Source organism: Branchiostoma floridae, chromosome 17, assembly GCF_000003815.2.
Source record: "Branchiostoma floridae strain S238N-H82 chromosome 17, Bfl_VNyyK, whole genome shotgun sequence".
In the NCBI taxonomy this organism is placed as follows: Eukaryota; Metazoa; Chordata; class Leptocardii; order Amphioxiformes; family Branchiostomatidae; genus Branchiostoma; species Branchiostoma floridae.
This window is the reverse complement of record NC_049995.1, coordinates 127,196-149,658: the sequence shown is the minus strand read 5'-3', so window position 1 is coordinate 149,658 and position 22,463 is coordinate 127,196. Positions and strand designations below refer to the sequence as shown.

The 22,463-nt window shown below is 38.3% G+C and overlaps 3 protein-coding genes across 4 annotated transcripts in view; 2 read left to right on the top strand and 1 right to left on the bottom strand.

Moving 5' to 3' along the window:
- The first annotated feature begins 248 nt into the window (after positions 1 to 248).
- Positions 249 to 8,701, top strand: LOC118404856 (putative GPI-anchored protein pfl2). Its single transcript, XM_035804236.1, has 11 exons — positions 249 to 255; positions 294 to 461; positions 1,339 to 1,554; positions 2,427 to 2,587; positions 3,037 to 3,165; positions 4,397 to 4,538; positions 5,052 to 5,204; positions 5,638 to 6,240; positions 6,491 to 6,842; positions 7,145 to 7,192; positions 7,914 to 8,701. Exons 1-11 carry the CDS (start codon positions 249 to 251, stop codon positions 8,029 to 8,031), a joined length of 2,097 nt encoding a protein of 698 aa, XP_035660129.1. The 3' UTR covers positions 8,032 to 8,701.
- Positions 8,702 to 16,512: 7,811 nt separating this feature from the next.
- On the top strand, positions 16,513 to 19,992 carry LOC118404949 (zinc finger protein 888-like). Of its 2 annotated transcripts, XM_035804354.1 has the most exons (3): positions 16,533 to 16,684; positions 16,857 to 16,959; positions 18,589 to 19,992. In XM_035804354.1, exons 2-3 carry the CDS (start codon positions 16,935 to 16,937, stop codon positions 19,431 to 19,433), a joined length of 870 nt encoding a protein of 289 aa, XP_035660247.1. In that variant the 5' UTR covers positions 16,533 to 16,684; positions 16,857 to 16,934; the 3' UTR covers positions 19,434 to 19,992. The 2 variants fall into 2 exon arrangements, with proteins under 2 accessions (XP_035660248.1, XP_035660247.1); XM_035804355.1 differs by lacking the exon at positions 16,857 to 16,959 and having other exon boundaries at positions 16,513 to 16,684.
- Positions 19,993 to 20,379: 387 nt separating this feature from the next.
- The window catches only part of LOC118404933, an 81,357-nt gene continuing 79,273 nt past the window's right edge, over positions 20,380 to 22,463 (bottom strand). Inside the window, exons 66-68 of the mRNA XM_035804318.1 lie at positions 21,694 to 21,798; positions 21,127 to 21,198; positions 20,380 to 20,515 (exon numbers count right to left, since the gene is read on the bottom strand). Of these exons, the coding sequence (XP_035660211.1) occupies positions 20,495 to 20,515; positions 21,127 to 21,198; positions 21,694 to 21,798 (198 nt within the window). The 3' untranslated portion in view covers positions 20,380 to 20,494. The remainder of the gene's footprint in view (positions 20,516 to 21,126; positions 21,199 to 21,693; positions 21,799 to 22,463) is intronic.

Here is a 22,463-nt window from a genome sequence, read left to right as displayed (position 1 = left end):
GACTCAGTAAGCAGTGGATCATATGTGACAGGAAGTCTATTGCAACGTATGATCCACTGCTTACTGAGTCACGTGTTTCATATTTGACTTTGATTTTATCTACATAACATGACGTCACGACAGCAGTGGATTGTCCATTCATTGACAAAGACTGGTGGTGTTCAGTCCAATTTTTGTGTTGAAAATCAAAGTTTAACTAATTTAATAACAGTTTATTTTCGCAATATGTTACATTTGAATGGAAATCCATGCCAAGCATCCCAGTTAACAATGTTATACAAACCTGTCCACAGCAAACGGCGTACCCCAAATCTGTGGCGGTAGCTTGAACCAAACCACGGGGAACATCACCTCTCCGAACTGGCCAGACCTGTACGAGCCTCTTGACAGCTGCGAGTGGCTGATCACTGCTCCGGCGGAGGGATACATTTCCCTGAACTTTATCAGGTTTAACCTTACAGGTATGATTCGGGGCATTATGTCATCGTTAAGGGTACTCCTACCACTAGATAACTGCGCCAGGGACAACGTAGGGAGGGTCGGGTTAACCCGTGATGTATGTAACTACGTAGGCGCTCCAAATAGTTGAAATGGTTGTTTGCAAAGCTCAGGCCTGAAAATAATTGGTTAACCCTATCCAGACCGGGCTTTTTGGGGATACCTGGGTCGGGGGGTTCTCTTTTGACCCCCCTTCGTAATTTCAAAACGGCTTGGATTACGATCACCAAATTTGGAGGGGATGATGTACTAGTAAAATTTTATATTTTATATATTAAGTTTAGTATTGTTATAACTTAATATGACGTAATTATGACGTCACAATGTCAAATTTTAGGCTAAAATCACCTAAATATGAAATTTCCACTATACCTTTATTTCCACTATATATTTATCGTTGAAAGTGGCATTATCCGCCATCTTCGATTTCGACCCATGGCGTCATCAAATTAGCATAAGATATAAATAATTAATAAGATATGTAACTTGAAATTACACAGGATCTTAATGATATAGATAAACAAGTTTGGTTTAGCTATAAAACTATGAAATCCAATAATTCAAACTGAAATTGGTAAATATGGTAAAATATGCCTGTCAGAAACCCATTGCCATGGCAACATGAAAAGTCACAAACTAAATTTTTTTTTCGCAAAAGTGTTGCTAACAATATTTTAGGAAAAGTCATCAAGTTTCGTAGTCCTAGCACACGTCGTTCGGCAGTTATAGGACGTCAAAGTTGGCGTAGGCTCTTTTAGCCCCCCCCCCCCCCCCCAAGGGTCTGGATAGTTAAGTTGTTGAAAATGTTTGAACGAACATTTTGTTTTTTGTTGTTTTTAGGTTCAATTTTCGGCTATAGTTGTCAGCTGACAGACAAAGTCACAATCTACGACGGCAACAACACAGGCTGTGACGTCATTGGAACGCTGTGTGCCGCTTGGCCGCCTTCGGGAGTACTTCGGTCCAGCGGTCGGCACATGTTCGTGACATTTCGGGCACAACGAGTCGGCCGCTACCCAGGATTCTTTGCAACATACAACGCAATGTCACCTTCGGGTAAACGATTGTTCATCCTTCTACGCAGGGACATCCAACAGCGAAACCACCTGTCTGGATGTACCCTGCTATCAACCCTCACCCTTAGTTCCCGACCGTTCTGCTTATAAATATCAATGAGCTTACCTTATATTTTCGACACCTTTTGAAATCTGAAAGGCCTATTTTCTGACTGGCCGACAGCTGGTTTGACAGGGGGGGAGGTCCACAGAAACTAAGAGTGACGGTTGAGAAATCAGTACATCCAGACAGGTGGTGTCGCTGTTGGAAGTCCCTGCATAGGAAGATGCAATTGTCAAGCGAAGCTACAATATCGGGGCAAACGAGTGCTTGAATTCCCATTCAATTTTATCCAAATTCATGTAGAGATGAAACGGAATGGTCGTTGTGCTTTCGAATTTGCGATGACACTATAGTCACACAATGTAAAATAAAAGAGACATTTGCGATTTAACGGTCGCATTAAAGCGGTCGACGTGAAAACCGCGAGCACGAATCCACCGCACCAAATCACAAGAATAACAGTATTTCAGCCTATAGCCTCTTTCCACGGGGAGAAATTATTTTAAAAATGGAAAAGGGAAAATGGAAATGCACATAATCTTCATTAAAAATGATGTATTGGTTATTTATGCTTTGTACTTATAGTTTTTATTGTTTTTCTGAAATGATTCTACTGTATATGGAATCATTCCACAATAATATTTGCCAAATCTGTCAAAGCGTAGTCATGTTTTACGTTGCAAAATAGTGGTGATAACATGTTTATTATACATACATACATACATACATCTAATGCAATGTTTATTATACTTGGCCAGAAAAAGACAGTCTACTAATTGTTTAAAAATGTCATTATGAATTTCTGCTAGTTGACTGTAGCAATGCCCTTGGCTTGGAGAACGGGCAGATAAAGGACACCCAACTGTCTGCGTCTTCACAGTTGCCTAACTACGAGGCCTGGAAAGCCAGGCTAAATGGGGGTATCGCCTGGCAGTTCAACGTGTCATACAATAGCGAACCTTGGTTACAGGTATTTTGTGTCGTTTATTAAGGCTATGCATCGAGATGGACGATATCTAAAGAAAATTCCTTTCTCTTTCACTGATAACATTCGGATATGTATTTTGAGAGTCTAAATGACTGTCATAAACAGTCACTTTTTTCTAGATTTTGGGTTGCCTTGTAATCTCTAAGCAGCATAAAACATAAAATAGTATCAAAAGCTGACAGAGGAGTGAAGCCAGTTTAGGAGTGTTACGCTACCCTTTGACTCCCTTTGGCCGGCTACAGTCCTTAGCCAGCTATATAATGATACTTTGTTATGGCGCAGTAGGATTTGCTTGGAGACTAGGTGCCTTGGTCATGTGTGGCTATGACGACTGGACCCTCAACGGAGCGCTCAAAATCTTAGAGAACTAAATCTAAGAACACAAACAAGTAAAAACAATGAATGTATTTCTAATGAATTATTTTTTCTAGGTGAACCTCACAACGAACCACTATGTCAGCGGTGTGCAGACACAGGGAAAGTGGGGAGGATGGCTGACGTCATACATGATCAAGTACAGCATAGACGGGTTCACTTGGAGTTCATTTGAGGACGGAAAGGTAAGCATATTTCTACTTTTGTTGTTTTTCGTCTCATAAAAGGCAGGTATGCTTTTTCTGTCGAAACATATACAAAATTCAATAAACGGAATTGGTCGAAGTGACGTAATTTAACATAAATACATTGTACATAAATATCTCTATTGTCTGCATGTATTTGAAAAAGTCCTCAACATATCGAAAATGAAAATTAATATCGTTAGGTGTACAGAAAAAGTGGAATTGTAGATGAAGGTGGACTTAATTGTATAAGATTGGGAGTCACTCCCATAGTAAGTTCACTCTATTTTGACATGTTTGATGAAACCTAGTACTATCTGGTGTTAGTTTCAGTGGACAATAATCCAGAGTTTTAGGCTTTACATCAATTTTAGTCAGTAAGTCAATTTTCAGTTCCCCTGAAGTAAGTCCATTTTCAGACCATATGCATTCTTACTGTGGGTGAAAAAGACCACTATGGTCCGTTGAAAGTCATTCATATGTCCAAGGTTTGGAAGTAAATGACCCTTTGCCCCCAACCTCCATATCCCATCCATGGACTGGATTGTATCACATATGGCCAAGTAAAAATATTTCATCGAAGACGAGGCATAACAATTTGTGTTGCACATTTTAGCCAAGCTGGTATAAATCGAAATTGTGTTGGGTTCTTTAAACTTTACGTGCGATGGACGGATGCCAAAAAATTTCCTAATCCACGGGTCGCCGAATTTATGTACCCATCCTAGAGGATGACACGACTCTATTTCAGTCGTATCCAGTCCCGCATGGGAACCCAGTTCGCCGATCGCGACTCAACAGAACTCGGACCAGATGCAGAGTATAAAGATCACTATAATATACGGTCAGGGCATTAACTGGTGCAATGGTCGCGTGGGTAGGGTGTTCGAAGTAAATTATGAGTTCGATGCCGAGTCATACTAAACACTTTAAAATGGTAAATGCTACTTTCTCTGCTTAGCAGTTATCACTAATGAGAAAGAGTATGGAAACACATCACTACCAGCTGACCAGCCCCCTGCTGTAGTTGACTTACTTGCTGTAGTACATTGCACAAATGCGTGGGCCAAGGGCTACAGAAATGGAGAGAGGTGCCACGTTCCTAAGCATCTGCACGGGCAACTTTAACTTTTTTTAACATATGATTGTAGGTAACGTTGGTGACTGACTAACGCTGCGATACTTACAATTTAATACTGTATCAACGCTGTACCTTTGTTCTATTATACAGGTTTTTCCTGCAAACAGTGACGGTTTGGACATCACTCAGCAAATCCTGGACCCTCCCATTTTCGCAACCTATCTACGCATCTACCCCCTGACATGGAATGGGAACGTCCCAAGGCTGAGGATGGAACTGTTAGGGTGCACCGGTGAGCAAATTTTTTTCTTTCTGATTTTTTGAAAAGTTTGAAGTCCCTTGATGACTTCCTAGAGGAAAATAGGATGAATATGTTTTGGCACACTTATGGGTTATCAGAGCCACGTTAAGGTCCTGTATTAAAAATAGAATTTTAAACATATCTACAGTCACCATGTGGCCACAACTGTATGCAACTAAAGCACTGACCGGTAGGAGCGTGATTTAGCTGCCAAGGTCATTCATCATTAGTGGTTCATGCCCGCAAAAAAATTATTAATTAATTGATTAATATGTATCTTCATTTGAAAGCACAGTAGATAAATTACAGCTTCCATATTGAAGCTTAAATAAAACACAAAGTTTTACTGTTATTTGATAGATTCACCAAATCATTACTTGATAAAATGTCAAAAACAACATCTCAACCCCCCCCCCCACCACCACCACACACACACACACTTAGGTGAACTGTCGACGATGTCACCAACTTCGAGCCAGTCGATTTCTTCTCCCGTGGTTCTAGGAACGACCAGTGGGACTGTACCAACTCATAGCGCTAATGAAACTACATCAGTATCATCAACATCAATGTCACCCCCAGTTGTTCACGTGTCTACAACTAGAACTACTTCACAAACCAGCCCACCCACCTCGGGAAGCACTGAAGTCTCTGAAAGTGAGTTCTGAACTTTTTTTCTTAATGTCAAAATCATGCAATTGCTTCTAGAAAAATATAAAAATCCATTCTAAAGTAGATATCTATAAAAATTATCAAAATAGAATGTAATACAAAAAATATTTGTTATATCAGATATTTAAAGCTGCAAGTATCTAAAGAATCCCTATCGTAGATTTAAAATATTCCCTTAAAGGACAGTGAGGACATTTAACTACGATTCACATTACTTGAAATAAGTAGATTGACTTTAAATTTAGGACTTATATATAATAGATCACCCTTATACATTTCTGTTATTTCAAATGGACTCTCTGTCTGAAAAAACAACAACATCATTTTACCCTGGTATGTTTTTGTACATATTTGATAATAATGCTACCGTTTTGATAACAATAAAATGCTTTATTCATGTTAACTATTGATATTGTAGGTACAGGATGGAGTACACATTTGACGACAGCAGGGGGAAGTAGGACCACACAACCTATGACGTCAGACGGTGCAACTAGAACCACACGACTTCCTACGTCAGAAGTAGCAACAAGAACCACACAACATGTGACGTCAGACGATGCAACTAGAACCACCCAACTTCCTACGTCAGAAGTAGCAATAAGAACCACACAACTTGTGACGTCAGAAGGTGCAACTAGAACCCCACAACACGTGACGTCAGAAGGGGCAACTAGAAGCACACAGCTTTTGACGTCAGGAGGGACAACAAGAACCACACAACCTCCAACGTCAGAAGCAACAACTAGAACCACCAAACTTGTAACGTCAGAAGGGGCAACTACAACCATACAACATATGACAGCAGAAGGGGCAGCTACGCAAGTGACGTCAGAATCGGGGACTAAGACCACACAATCTCTGACATCAGATAGTAAAACTACAAACACGCAACATGTCATGACGTCAACCACGCAACAACTAACATCGGAGGGGATTACTGTGACCAGGCAGCCACTGACGTCACCCATGATCACGCAAAATGTGACGTCAGAACAGGGTACCACAACCACATCAAAAGGTAAAACCATAATCACAAATCATATCATTATTGCTGTTTTCTATGTTCATATCTTGTTATGTAACGTTACGCAATACTACTTTGTATTTTTGTTAATGAGCTAGTCCGCCTCTCTCCCCCTATAAAAAGAGTATCACTGTTTATGTCATCCAGTATCATTTTTATCAATATAACCTCTCAATACTTACTTATTGACACCTCTTCAAAAGTATAAACACCAACTCAACAATACCTTCCCTCCGTCATACAGATTCACTAATGACGTCACCGTTGCCCTTCACCACAACATCACCAATGACGTCATCCACAGAGTACCCCAAAATGACGTCTCCGGCCATCAAACCGTTTTCTACACCATCAAAAACCACAATCAAGCCTGAAGTAGCAACATTTACCACACATCAGAAGCATACGACCTGGAAAACCCTCACGACGAAGGAGATGGTCGACAAGCAGACTACGAAGCCCCCAGCCGCCGCAGAGTTACAAAATGGCGGCAGTAACAGCATCGTTGCCATAGCAGCGGGAGCCGGAGGTGCGGCGCTCTTGCTACTAGTAATCATCATTGTGTCTGTCGTCTGCTACAAGAAAAAGAAAGCGAGGTAAATTCAAATCATATATATCCTACAAAGTAGTATAAAAATGAATATTTCTTACTCTAATTTTCAGTGCAGTCTTAACAAATATACAATATAGAAACCGACAATTGTGTTGACATGTTTTGCAGCATGCGTCATAATTATAAAATCTTCTTCACTATATTGTTTGTGTATCGCGAAGTATGGATTATTATGGAAGTTATGACGTGAAATGCCTTGTGCCCGAAACAAAAACCGTTGGAATAACAACACATAGTTAACCGGGTGGCAATAACAGATCTTATCCTGTGTGTCCTTTAATACAGGCAAACTGACGACAAGACATCCCTCCCTCTGAACGAGATAAAGGCTGGGTGAGTAACTCACTCACTCACTTACTCACTCACATTCACCCGCCCACTCACGTAAACTCATCCTCACCCTTAGCCATCAATCACTCATTCATTCCTTCACTTACTCGCTCAGTCATTCACTCACTCACTTGCTCTAGTCTCGGTACAATGTTTACAAACATGACACGTGTGACAAACGTGAAAATGAATTGCAGTAGAATGTTTAAAAACATGACACGTGTGGCAAACGTGAAAATAATTTCAGTCCATTATTTATAAACATGACACGTGTGACATACAGGCCTCTGTGGTGTATGAATTCAGACATTTTGCTTGAAAAGAATTACTTCAATATTGTCAACAGGGAAAGGTTCATGAAACCTAGTTGCGGTAGATCGTTTAAAAATGATACGTGTGACAAGCGTGAAAAATAATTGCAGTCAATTGTTTAGAAACATTACACGTGACAGATATGCGTTCTTGCCGCAATCTTGAAGTGTGATTTCAGACAATTTATAAGAAAATATTTCCCTCTAAATTGAAAAGGTGTATGAAAACTAGAAAATCATGACACGTGTAACAAACTTGTAAAATAATTACAGTAGATTTTTTATTAACATGACACGTGTGACAAACATGCCTTCACTGTGTGTTCATTCAGACAATTAACATGGGGTGTATATAGAACACATAAATGCATAGCAAATGACTGTAAGTTGTCATGTTGATTTCTATCCTCCAGAACAAAGGACGGTGCAGAATTCAAGGACCCCCCTTACTTATACCCCGGACAACAAAACCTGCCGCTCGCATATGCAAACTTTGACCAAGTCTACGAACAAGTAATCAAGAAAACATGAACTCTCATTGCAATTGTGAAAAAGAGAATATATATAATCACCAGCTATGTCATAATTTCAAAACTATAAAATTCAACATAACAATACAAGCAGAACTGCCACTCAGAACTGATAAAATTTGTTGATGTGGACACCATTGACGAGATTCTCAATACTTGTATCAATTGTCTAATCTATCAAACTACTGCTATAGATACTCTTCGTATAAGTAAACACACTTACACACACACACGCTCATACACACAAAAACACACACATACACACACACGCGCGCGCATATATTTTTGTGTATGTGCGTGTGTTTGTGTGCACGTGTGTGGTAACCAGCATTTCCAGGTCTGACCTATCCCCATTCTTGCTACATCATAACATAATTTAATCGAGCACTACAGGGTTCCAGGCACTTAAACAGTAATAATAGTAACAGCCGTGCTTATTTTCTTTTTGCAAATAGAGAATAGGAAGAATCGACTGTACAAAGTGGGACGAAATCATAAAAAGAAGGAGAAAGCACATCAGTCGTTGTGCAAATACATTGACTCCATCCGAACTTGCACATAGAAATTGCCTACATTGTTAATATTAGAAACAACCTTTTCGACACAATCAATACAATATTTCCAACTTTTCACCAGAACCCACTAGTCATTAAAGACGTGGGACTTTTCATCAGCCACTTCCTCCAAAGAAAGAAGCCAAACCTCCCAGTAAACAATGTAGAATCATGTATATAGATAGCTCATCATCATAGCGTTCCGTGCCAGTACTGCAGCCAGGCCACGGCCTTCTCGTTAGCTTCTAGTAGGTCCTGGTTGGAGATGCTGGGGCCTAATACACAGTCCTTCGTAATGTGTCCCATGGTTTGGGTTGGGTGGCCACAACGAAACTCAGCTAAGGTTACCCGTCCCCATTTCAGTCATATATTTCATATAGATAGCTGAATAGAATAGACACTTCTTACTTTTTACTGTCTGTACCCTCGCAATTAGCCTTCGGGCATGAATTTGCAAATAAAATAAATAAAAAAATATTCTCCTGCAGAGGCAGTCAGCTACCTGCAAGAGGGGGGACCCTACATCTGTACCCAGGCCTGACGGAAGTCTCTGAAACGTGGGGGACTGGTGTCTAGTAAAAAAAAAACATTTTTAGTACAGGCTTGTACCCACTATATTACTCAATATGCACTTATTTGTTGTGCGATAGATTGAAAGTAAGACTGTTTTCGTAGAGTACACTATGTTATAGGATTAATTAATCAAACAGTATTTTAGAACACAAAGGAGAAAATTTGACTTATTTTTGACTACGCGGCACTAGTCTTTCTTAGTGAATGATGCGTATTCCGATTCTATTATGTCATCTTGCAGAAAAAAAGTGACTTATAGAATGTTCGTAACGTTCCCTGTTTCCACACGAAATGGTCGCATGTGATTTGTAAACAATTTGTCGCCGAGTATGGGTGACTAAATGTAAAACTTTGTATGAATTTTTATTGGATTGTATATTACTCACAATGTCGTAACTACTTAATGTATCTAGCATTGCACAAAGATAAAATATTAAATGATGTTATTGGCAACCATGTGTATGTGTGTATTTGTGTGTGTGTGTGTGTGTGTGTGTGTGTGTGTGTGTGTGTGTGTGTGTGTGTGTGTGTGTCGCGTTCTAAAGTAGGACATACATGTATCATTAATAACTATCGTAAGAAAACATTGGTGTTTATTATACATTGCACTACAAGATGCAGCTATGTCATACTAAGTTACAGTTTGGAAGCAAGTAAACAATCATTTAAGAGAGAGAATTAAGCAAATCGTTGAAAATGTAACACAATAATAGGGTCAATTCCACATTAGCAAGAGGGTGTTTATTTCCTTTTGTTCTAATATTTTGGAAATCTTTGTAACAATCTATGATACGTAACTGTTTAGAACTATTTAGAACATTTGTGTAATGTTCTAAATATATTGTGCTGTCTTCTTATATGTTAGCAATACATCTAATATAAAATAAATTATATATGTTAGTTTCTAAACTATTCCAACATAGATTGATCATTTGTGATCACATGTTCGACAATTGAAACAATATTGTGTAACAGTGTTTAGGGGTTTTGGAAAGACGGCAATTCACACATCCCTGCCAATTGGTAATTTGTGATAACATGTTCGAACATTGACTTGAAACAATAATGTAACTGGATCAGTTGGGCTTGGAAGACGCCATTTCACACATCCATACCGATTGTAGGAAATTATGTCTGTCTCACAGCTTCTCACAACCAGTGTCTACTAAAGAAAATCTAAGAATACAAGACCCAACAAAAAAAACGACTTAGCAGCTTGGTTTATTGGGGGCAATAAAAGTTTTTATGGTGGGAAACATGACTCAAATTGTGGAAACATGTTCAAACAATGACAAAACCACGTAGATGTTTGAATATTGCTATAACCAAAGAGATAATTGTACCGTTTTCCAACATTTCCAACAAATATAAATAGGTTAAGACATTATCAAACTTTCTTTTTTGATTTTTTGAACAATTTTGAAATCTAGTTAATGAAATATTCTTTTACTCAAAATAGTTTATTTTAAGATAGTATCTAAAATCCCTCTAGGTGACTCGGAATGGACTCTATGTTGTAAGAACAAGTGTAGAGCACTGAAAAATAACCGAGTCCTCACATCTATTTCATGCCTCCAACGTCTGCACGCAATTGTGTTTTCAATATTTGCGCTTTGCGAAATCAAAATGAAATCGCAAATTTATAGCGCGCTAGGACCACTATATATAACTGGAAAATGTCATAGTCCGTTAATGTCACAGAACTTACATTCAAGATGTCACACACTTTTTTCTTCAAATTTGCGTTTGTATCATTCGCATTTCTCTTCAAATGTTTGTTTGTATCATTCGACGTGTCCTTCCTTTGTAAAGTAGCCTTTGGCAATTCCTGTCGAATCACATGTCAACAGGAAGCAAATTGAATGTATCTGTCGGAAGCCCATGGCAGACTTATTAGCCTACATATAGGAGAAAGGGTTGCTTTGCTGCGAATGGCCGCAGCAGCTGAATCTTGAATTTTAATTCAGTATGCGTCATTCGAGGCCCTGACCAATCATATGCCTTTTTGGTAACACTGCGGCCAGGGGCCTTTTCGGGGCTGTACAGACGGTGGTGAACAAGTGGAGAGAGTGCGATCTCAAGAGAAGCTCGACGTTTTCAGGTATGCTACCTTAACTTTAGTGGTTCCATTACTGTGCTTGGCTAACCTGTCTGTATGTATAATATAAAAGAGGACGTCATTATGAGTAAATCAAAAACACGCTAACGTTTACGTACAATATAGTTCCGTTTCGTGTTGATGCAAATTAGCTCACCCGTTTGTGAAATTCAGTTCGTTTATTTGTGGAATCGAGTTTATTTAAAAAAAAAAATGCTCTATAAAAATAATGTGTATGAAAATCTGTCGACCCAAAGTTGCCTAATGTTTGTCTAATAAAGAGACCAAAACCACAGAAATTAATAACATGGGCACAGTACCCTGGTTGTTGCCCTAAAACCTCTCCAAGACTTTTAAACGATATTTGACCTACCGTGGACTTAGCGTCTATATTTAGAGCAGTCTACCAGACACACATACACGCCCCTACTAGCCTAAATAAATCTCGCTCATAGCTTATGGCGGGACTTTTGCATAACAGAAGAAAACATATGACCGTACATGGATTGAAAACCCACTTTCATTTTTGTGTTTTGTAATGTAAATTATAAGTAGCGAACTACATTTCTGTAGATCAATCATAGATAGGTAGATTAGATTTATCACAAAGTAATCCCTATTATGCTTGTATTACCAAAATGAGAACAGACCTACAGTGAATGTCACTTGAAGACAAAATATCCAGACTTTGCATGGTGTACAAAATGACCAATAGAATGGTACACGTACCGACTGATAAGTATCCAATACCAGCTCAAAAAAGAAGAAGACACGTAGTCATGCCTTCAAATACCAGAGTTACCAACCTAGGATTTATGTGTTCAAAATTTTGTACTTTCCCATGGCCAGAACTATCGTAGAGTGGAATTTCTTATCACCAATACAGTAGGGGCATCTTCTCCGGGTAGTTTTAAAGAATGCTTGTATATAGATGTGCAAAAGTTCGTTGTGACGGGTCGTTTGCTGTAACATATTCAGCTGCTGCCGCGTCGCGTGCCTACGAAGCTGGTGTGTTACGCCGAACCGCGGTGATACCGGCTATATAGATACAGATACGTAATCTGTATCTCTGTGACTCCTTTATTATCACCACAATGTAAAACTCCGCGCTACCAAAATTCGAGGTTTTCATGAAATAAGAAACTAATAAATAATCTCTCTCTTGTCAGGAACAGTCATCTAACTCCAACAACGAAAGCGTTCCACCTTGTCTACAACAAGCAGCCTATGTAATAGTTATTGAAGCCACAGGGTATGTGAGGCTGATTTCCTACAATATACATTTCATTGTAATCTAACATAGCTCGTATTTCCTAGGGGAAGAATCTTAAAGTTTGTTATTGTCTTTTTACTACTATTTGTTTTTATGTGACATTTATGTACGTTTGATGGATCTGCTGCAAAAAAACATCCGATACGACTCCATTGAAAATATGGGGAAGCTTCCGTCCATTTATTTAATAAAATGGAAATCAGAAATGGAGCAGAATGATGTTTTAAATTGAATGACAGGAAATGAATAGAAATTGTCCCAACACAGTTTAATGGACAGTGAGCAAATTGGATTGGTTGGCTGTAGTTACATAAAGTTTTTCTGCAAAATAAACAAAAGTCCTCTGGTGAATTTTGCTTTAAGTAACGGACATAATAACGTTGTTTAAGAAGAATAGTGCGATATTAGATATAGAAATTAAAAACTTAGTCTTTCTATTCTATCATTCAGTTGATAATAAATTGTGCATTGATAGGTCTTCTTAATCATTTCGAATTCTTTCTCGTATAACAATCTATGCACTAAAAGTGGATACTTTTGTAAGATATGATGATAGCGTTGAGATAGTTTCATTGACGTGGAGAAAACCCAAAATTCCTATTTGTTGTAACAATACTCATTATTAGTATGACAAATATTCTCTCTGAAGCAGACAAGTGGTATTTACATTACCATTATCATCATTTGATGATGATCAGATATACACATGTCAACAGGTTTCTATAAACCAATGGATAAGCAATTCATACAAAAATATTACAAATGTCTTCCAATTGTCACACCATAATGTTTTGTAATATACATTCTTACGTTGCTGCAGGTCCCTGGTCCTACACAGAAGTCGGCCGCTTCTACAGAACAACAAGTCATCTAAGAGCTGTCGGAAAGATTCGTCTTACAAGTAGATATCGAGGCAGTCGCCAAACATCTCGACTTAACGCTTAAATTGATAATACTTCAATTATTTGAGTATAGCAGTGAAATACTACACACGGCAATAGAAGATTTATATGTTTATTAGTCATTTTTATATCAACATTTGACTAAACACCAGTTTGAGATTTTGACGTTCCATAAGTATATTCTTTAGTGGTTTGAACCGTTGACAGTCTCCTATAAAATGTCTTCAGTCATGCAATATCTCGGCTATGTCATTTTGATGGCACTTATGACTTGTGCAAGGACAAATGAGCCCTTTCCACCAAGTTGTTACATGGAGTCTGGCATTATAACTGAAATTAACTGCCCCGATTCGGGCATAACAAGTTTACCTGCCGACCCGCCCCGTATGGTAGCCAAAGTCAACCTCCAAAGGAATATGATAACCTCAATCCCTGACTTATCTAAATTTTTGTTTGTCAATATGCTAAATTTCAGCCATAATCTCATCACAACATTTAACTGGGAGTCTCTCAGTAACCACAGCTCGTACCTCGTTAAGCTAGACTTATCACATAACCGGTTGTCTACTGTTAGGCTCGACTTGGCTATCAACCGTCTGAAGTTCTTTGTCTATGTAAATCTTGCCTACAATAAGCTACTCACCTTCTCGGTGGCCGATCTGGCTCTTACCACCGTTTTTATTCACGGCAACCCGTTTCATTGCGACTGCCGAATGGTGTGGCTGGCAGAAATGGCACGTGTGTATCGCCAGTGTTTTCCGTTCACTTGCGACATGAGACACGTGCTCTATTCCGATTTTAATATTGGTATTCCTCAATGCGGCAGCCCTAAAAGGCTCAGAGGAGTCACGCTGGACAAAGTCAGCTTTTCCCACTGCGTTGCAAAATCAGACAAAACGACTGACGTTGGTTCGACTGACAAGCCAAAATATCACCCAACAACTTTACCAAAGATTCCTGCGTCCTGTGCAAAAGCAAGGACAGATGAGATCAGCCCATCCACTCTTGCCAAGCCCAAACACGATCTGACAGCAACATGTGGGAAATCAAAGGCCACCTTCCGCTTCAGGGCGTAAATTTGGTAACCACCATGCAAAAATGTTCACAAAATAAAGGTTTATAGGCCCACCCTGGGGTTTATATACGGTCATAAGTCATTGGTTCCACAAAAAAAAAAAACTATTAAAAAAACGACAGAGTGGTCGAAGCTAACGAGTTGGCTTTAAGGCCAATAATGTCTTACATGACACCGTAAACAAAGTTTTAGTCAAGTATTTATGATAATTTATCAAACTGGTACGTTGATAATATAGATCTTTTAATATAAAGCACAAGGAAACGTTTGAAATGTCAAGGTCATGTTGAAAATAGCAGGTACTTTTCTAAATGCACTTGACCTCCCATTTGAATCTATGTGGGGAGCTCACAAGTGGTGAGAACGTGGAGAAGTAATAACCGGAGATTCTCATTGACACATTTTTTTATTAATTTTAAAGAATATGCAAATAACACACACAGTGGTGCCGCACTCAAGCTAAAATCTTATGTTCACGGCACCACTTAACAAAATACAATGAATGAAAAGTAAAACACAAAAATACGGGAATCGTCATTATAACAGATGTATATAACCAATATTGAACAATACTGCATTGAAACTGTAACAACAGAAAACACTTATACAAAACGTTTAGATTCCAATAGGTACATCTGGGTCACATACAACACCCCAGCATTATCAGCAGAGGAGAGGAGACAAGGCATCTATATTGAGAGTTGAAATATTCAATTTTTTTAGTCTGTCAAATAAAAGTAAACGTTGATTATTAAAGTTAGGGCAGTGCAATAGGAAGTGGGAAATGCTTTCGCATCGGCACCCGCAGGTACAGGAAGGATTATCAACTAAGTTAACACAGATAAACTATAATTTAGGCTGTGGGTACCGACACGAAGGCGCGTAAGAAGGACACAGGGACGACACATTTTCATCGGTCATTAATTAATTATTTGGAATCCTACAACATAAACAACCATGTTCCGATTTTTTTCGATTTATTTACTTAATTGGCAGTTGATTTGTACGATTTATACTATTGCCCAAACCCTTTTTTTTAAACAAACAGAAATCGGTACGCGCGTGAATACATATTCATAATTCAATATGGCCATATAAAAATCATCAAAGCGATATCAGGTGACATTTTGCTTAGGTCATGCTTACTGTATAGGTTGTGTTGGGACATATATTTATAACTTCTTTAGGCGTTGCATCATGCTTATAGTAAGGTGTAAATAGTGTGCGTTGTAGATCAATTAGGAATAAGCAAGTGAAATTGTAGCGTTTTAAGTATATAAAAGATTACTACAGGAGAGAGTAAGAGAAGATAATATATCTAATGTTTTACTGTACAATATAAGAACTACCATCAAAGATTTTAAAATGTAAAAGAAGGTCACCAGGGATATTGATTATTCAAATGTGTGTTAGTTTGTGATTTGAACTATTAGGATAGTTTCCAGATACAATCTGCCATTGAGACATTAATAGAGAAATCCTGCGCAAGATTTTGACAAAATGTGACGGAAATACTAACTTTATTAGTATTTGACTGTTTTAAGTAAGTTTGACTGTAGATTTATTTGTTGAGTTGATCTGCATTAACATTGTGGTTTGAGTTATTGTTTCGAATATGCTGTAAATTAGATCATAATGTAACAAATTTGAGATAACTATCAAATGCTATTGCCATTTGTTCAACACACAAAAGTGTTATTGGTGAATAAAACTGATTGCTACTAATTTAAATGTTTGGAGTGGTGAGTGTTTGCATTAATTACGCAGTGTAGAATCAAGAACATTTGTCATGTGGAAATATACTGCTTTTATAGGTAAATGACACACATTCGGTTTTGAGTTATGTTGTTGACAAACACATACATACAGACAGACAGACATACAAACGCTACTAAAAACATAATAGTGGTGGTTATGATACTGTCCAAGGACAACATATACCACTGATAGAAGTATTAGAACTTTATTCAACGGTGACCTATATCCACCGTTCGACTGTACACGTAAGTGGATAACCAGGTTAATCACCTTTGACCTTTAACCCTGCCTCGGCAAGTACGCCATTTTGTTTTGATATCGTTTCACACAAAAATTTAAAGCTTACCATAATTTCAACGTCTGTGATTTCAACACATGTACGTCAAGAATCATCTCGATTAGGTACAACTTACACGATCAGGTAAGATCATTCTTGATAACTGCTTGTGTTTATTTGAACGTGTGTATACAGTGATAGGCGATTCAACTTGGAATGCTCTCGGGAAAATATCATATCGTCATAAATGAGGCTTGCCGGGGGGGGGGGGGGTAAATCATTTCTGGGAACCATCTCTCGCTGTCTCGTTCTTTAGTAGCCACCGGTAGCGTTGTGACTATATCATGGACCTCTACAGTCCTGAGAGTGTCTTCCACCCAGTGAGGCCCATATAATGGGGCGGCGGGGATTTTTTCACGGTTTGGGTTTCAATTACTTTGCTTTTTACGGGCGACAAAGACTTAAGACTATAGAGTATAGATCCCATTATTTACATGACCTTTGGTAGCAAGACGGACGGTACCCAGGCTAGACTGGAAGGAAATGTTGCCTGAGAAAAAGAGCAATTATCGGTGGGTCTTAGGTACGAACATTTGGTTAGCAGTACTGACGGCGGCCCCTGCTCGGCTGCTATATGCAAATTGGGCTATTTCTGGCAGTCGATTAAGTCATGCATACGTACCGGCCGTGCGTTTAGCCTGGTATTATGACTGGTTGCCATGTTATCGTAAGCTGGCTGCCATTCTTACGGTTTTAACTTGTAAGAGTGTTGGCTCTCCGCATAGTTCATAAACACCGGAATTTTTGCGGTTTTCAAGGATTCAGTTTTATCGCTCTCGAAAATCCAGCTAAAAAAACTATACGAAATAGGTCTCTGCTTAAAAGACAATACATTTGTATGCTGACCGAAACTAAAGGAGCAGTACACTTGTATGCTGACCAAATCTAAAGGAGAATGGTGACAGGGCAGTCGTTAACTAGGCACTAATACCTAAATGCCACCCCGGAAAGTGCCAAATGGACCTGGGCGGGCGGGCAACACCAAAAGTACCACTGAAATTCCTGGAAGGTGCAGGTAAAGAGAGAGAGAGAGCTCTCCAAATAGGCTCATGTTTGGTGCACAATTTTAAGATATTTTAACTATTCAGGGCTCGAAATACTGGGTGCAGGTGCACCCAAAATTGGAGCTGTGCAAAGGGTGCACCCAAATATTTTCTTGGGTTTATGTATGTAAAGATATCAAAGTATATAAGTATCCATCTCTTGACATCAAAGTGTTAGAAAGATAATAAAAATATCTGTCATGGTACTTGTTTGAGAATTTGATAGCTGGTAACTAAGTTTTATTATTAGAATATTGATTAAATTTAAGTGGTGCACCCCAAACTTTTTTCGTGCACCCATTTTTTTAAGCTGGGTGCACCAAAAATAAATTTCGAACCCTGCTATTGGTATGTTGGCAAGGACTGCAGAGGCTTCAATTCAGGTCCAGTAATTAAATATTTCAGATCTGTTTTAGTGCATGAGGAGTACATGTCCTGCTGCGTTCCATTTCCAGAAGAGAACTTGCAAAAACGTTACGGTTGAAATTTAAAAAAAAAATGTCCGGAACCATGTTTTTCGTGGATTGCTTGTATTTAATTATTGATTTATTTACGATATTCTCCCTTTGTTCCAAACCATTTGATCAATAGATCTTTAAATTTTGTTAGGAAGAAGACAATTAGAACATTGCTGTTTCTGAATTGACTACTGGCTGTATAAACATTTCCATTTATATATATCAACTTGCATGAAAAAAAAAGAATTGCAAAACGTGTGCAATTGTACATGAGCTTGTAACACACGCTTGTATTTCTGACCTTTGAACCATTTACACATACTATTGTATTATACCAATGTATCAAAATTGATACAGTATTTTCTTTTTCAAAAAAGGAAGCAATGAAAGTAATGAAAGTTATGCGGTTATGATTGATAAAGGTCTTCATTCATTAAAAAAATGTTAACTGTAAATACATTGTTATTTTTCTACACTATTCCAACAGTTTTATTAGGAATGGACCAGCCGAACAGTGAATCTGTTGATGATGACGTTTCTACCGGACATCACGTGAACGAGACTTGCGATCGTCATGAACAAAATGACACAGAGCGGCAACGGGACAATGACTTTCTTCGCAGCAAAACTTGCGATGTAGACTATGGCGAGCCTGGCGATGGAGCTACATCACAACAACATGCACAGGTCTGTTCAGAAAAAGAGACTCTTTCGGGAAAATCCAGTACGAAGACTCGATATGTCTGTACGGACTGTGGGTATAGGACTGCTTATAGGTCACATCTGTCCAGACACCTCAGAAAACATACCGGTGAAAAACAGTACAAGTGTGACAGGTGTGACTATTCTGCAACGCAGAAGTGCAACATAGACCGACACATCATGGTCAAACACACGGATGAGAAACCGTACATTTGTGTGGAGTGTGGATACAGTACAGCTAACAAGTCGAACCTAACGCAACATATGATAAAACACACAGGGGAGACCCCTTACATGTGTATAGAATGCGATTCTGGAGCGGTTTCTAAGTCTCACCTATCAGTGCATATGAGAAAACACACCGGTGAGAAACCTTACAAATGTCACCTGTGTGAGTATACTGCAGCACAAAAAGGCCATATAGACCAACACGTTATGATAAAACACACCAGTGAGAAACCCTACATGTGTAAGGAGTGTATATACAAAACGGCTAAAAAGGCTGACTTATCCCGACATATGAGGAAGCATATACGTGAGAGGGCGTACAGATGTGAAAAGTGTGACTACACCACTGCTCACAAATATCAATTAGACGAGCACATAATGATAAGACATACTGATATTTAAACCCTTTATGTATGGGCAATATTGTCGAGAGCATAATTATCTGAATGTTGTGATGACTTAGAGGGCATGAGTATGTGTACCATTGTACAAATGTGTTCCTATACAGCACATCTGCAATTTGTTATTAGTGAATGGAGACCTTAGACTGAAGACATTAGTGAATAGAGCATAGACTGTAGAGTTATATAGTCTTGAGCAGGCAGCCATAGAAAGTACACGTCTCTACATTATAACGCAATGCAGACATAGGACAGATAATTGGTGTGATAAATCTGTCCTGCCATTTAGAAAATAGCTTATTCGTTTGGAAACGTCACCCATACAAAAGTAGCATGCAAGTCAAAGCTGTTTTAAAAATCTAAACAAAATTAATGACGAATATTCACGAAATGAAATAGTATTCGGATAATGCTTTATACTATAAATCTGTTTATTTCCTGAATACCTGCTCTCCTGCCATTAGAATTACAAACATGAAGATGGCATATATTAAGACACTCTTAAATGCAATTCAATTCAATTCAATGTTTGTTATCAGTATTTCATTCAAATATATCCCTTCTGCAAGTATCACTATGTCACTTATATCTCAGTCTTATATCTCACTAAAAGTATAAAATAAAACTCGATAAAAAGCGCATTGCTTTGTTAATGAATTAAAAAGTCAAGTCAATTTACATACTCATGCATTCGTGCTCAAGTAATTATGACCTAAATACTGTTAAGATATTGAACGGCATGCACTTTTCAATCCCAGTTGTACATGTAGAAAGTTCTTTATAGCAATTGGTGTTCCACGGATTTCTATTAAGCACCATTAATCTATACCAAAAGCTGGTTCACTGCACTAACTGCGCGATGGCAACGCAAAATCTAAAATATTTTTTTTTGGAAATGTCTCAGACACCGTCAACTTTGATGTTACCCATATGCATTAAATTACGCAATTTATAAGCAAGTTTTCCGTTTGTACTCTGGACGATTTCCGCAAACAGCTTGTATTCACAAAGATGTTCAATCGTCGTAGATTTCCGCTTTTGCTTCTTTGTATTTCCCTCTGATCAGAACTTGAACTCGAACGTCTTTCAGAAAAAGCAAAAACGACCAACATTGATTACTATGAAATGAAAGACGAAAAATGGGTTAAGAGTACGTGGACTGTAGTATTGGTACACTCACTTAACATACCGTGTTGTATGAGTTTTAAACCTTACCATCCAATATTAAAATTGCGTGCATGCACTGAATCTGTAACGGCTATTTTCACATCTCGAGATGCATGTACTAGTATCAGCATTACATGTCATTTGCAACTTGATACATGCAGAGAACTGGTTGAAATGTCTTGTCTATACTCAAAGCATATTTCAGATTTATATGAATTGTCTTTCAGTATCACGTGATATATTATTGAGTAGATTGACATACAAAGCTCTTGTGAGCATCGGTACCGGCCATAGAAAAGAAATTGTTAAAAAAAACAAACAGATAGAGTGTACGTCAACAATATGTTATAACGCAATGCAGACATAGGGCAGCTTATAGGTGTAAAAAATTAGTCGTGTCATTAAGAGACAAGTTCATTGGTTGGGAAACGTCATCCATACAGAATTTGCATACAAGCCAATTGAGCCGTTTTTGTAAGAGAAAAATGCCACTTACTGACTACAGGGTATTAGAAGATGAAACCTACCTGGACAAATTGCCCACTTTTATCGTCTTTAGTATGAGTCTTGGTCTTCACAGATGGGCGTGGGATCTTAATCTGATCAATAGATAAAAAAAATTAGGCATAGGGATGTCATATTCTTTTCAACTACTTTACTTTTACCTACCACAAAACGTGCATAAGTACTACATTAACAGACACAGGGGTGGAAAGTTAGCAAAAAAATCAGACATAGAAAGTATAAATTGAGGAAAAACTTAGTTGTGCAAATATGTAGTAGTGTATCTTCTTTTTTTTCTAAATGATGATTTACTCATATTAGCTTCATAAAGCATAGCTTAAATACAACTTAATTTACAAAATTTGTCATTATTACAATAGCTTTAAGTTCTTATAAAGAGCTCACTTTTTATATCACGATCGCCCACATATGCTACAGTTATATTTCCAAAACGACAACCCGACAGATAGTTTACGGGCTACCCGTTTTCTACTTTTGGGCGGGTCCCCGTGAAGATACACCGGCTGCCGAACTACCTTGGTCTTGAGGTGCCAAAAATATTTCACCTGATCTTACATAAGGAAACCTACCTCTCCTGATGGCACTTTCGCAACACTTGGGTTCCAGAAAGACCTTCCCCTGACTCGCAGGGATTCCGTGTGTATAGCTATAGGTATCATATCAGCATCTAGAGGCTAAGAACACATCAACAGATATTTTTTATCATATTGTGACGATAAGGGATGATTCTAAAAATAATGTTTGATTTGTAAATGTTGCATTAGGAGCAGGTTGTCCCTACTACCAAACATAGGACGATGCTTGACTATTGGTATTACAGCAAAGTTATACTGTTAATTTAAGATTGTAAAGATAAGTTAAATGATGTCTTGCTTATTAATGTTTTGTACAGCTGTTTACATCGCCAACATCAATTGACGACAACAAAAGAAGACAATTTTAAATCCAAGTCCTTCAGCTTACATAACGACTATCCCACAATTTCACCAAGATTTTTATCGTACGACGATTCGACGACGTATATTGTTGGTTTCAAGAAAAGGGGTTTCCAGTATACTGGAATGAAGAAAAATGCGTCACACTCCTGGGCGGGATACATTTTCAAACAGAATTCTGAGCGGATGTCTGAAGGAGGAGTCGAGCTATTGAGATTAACCCTAACATTTGTCCAACTCTAACCCTTATCACTGATAGTAAAATCTTTACTTAACATTAACCCTACACTACCCATACACATAACCGTAACGGGCTAACCCTAACTCTAATCCTTCTCTTTACCTAACCCTAACCTTAATCTAACCCTAATCCCTACACAACTAAAACCCTGACCCTGACTAAT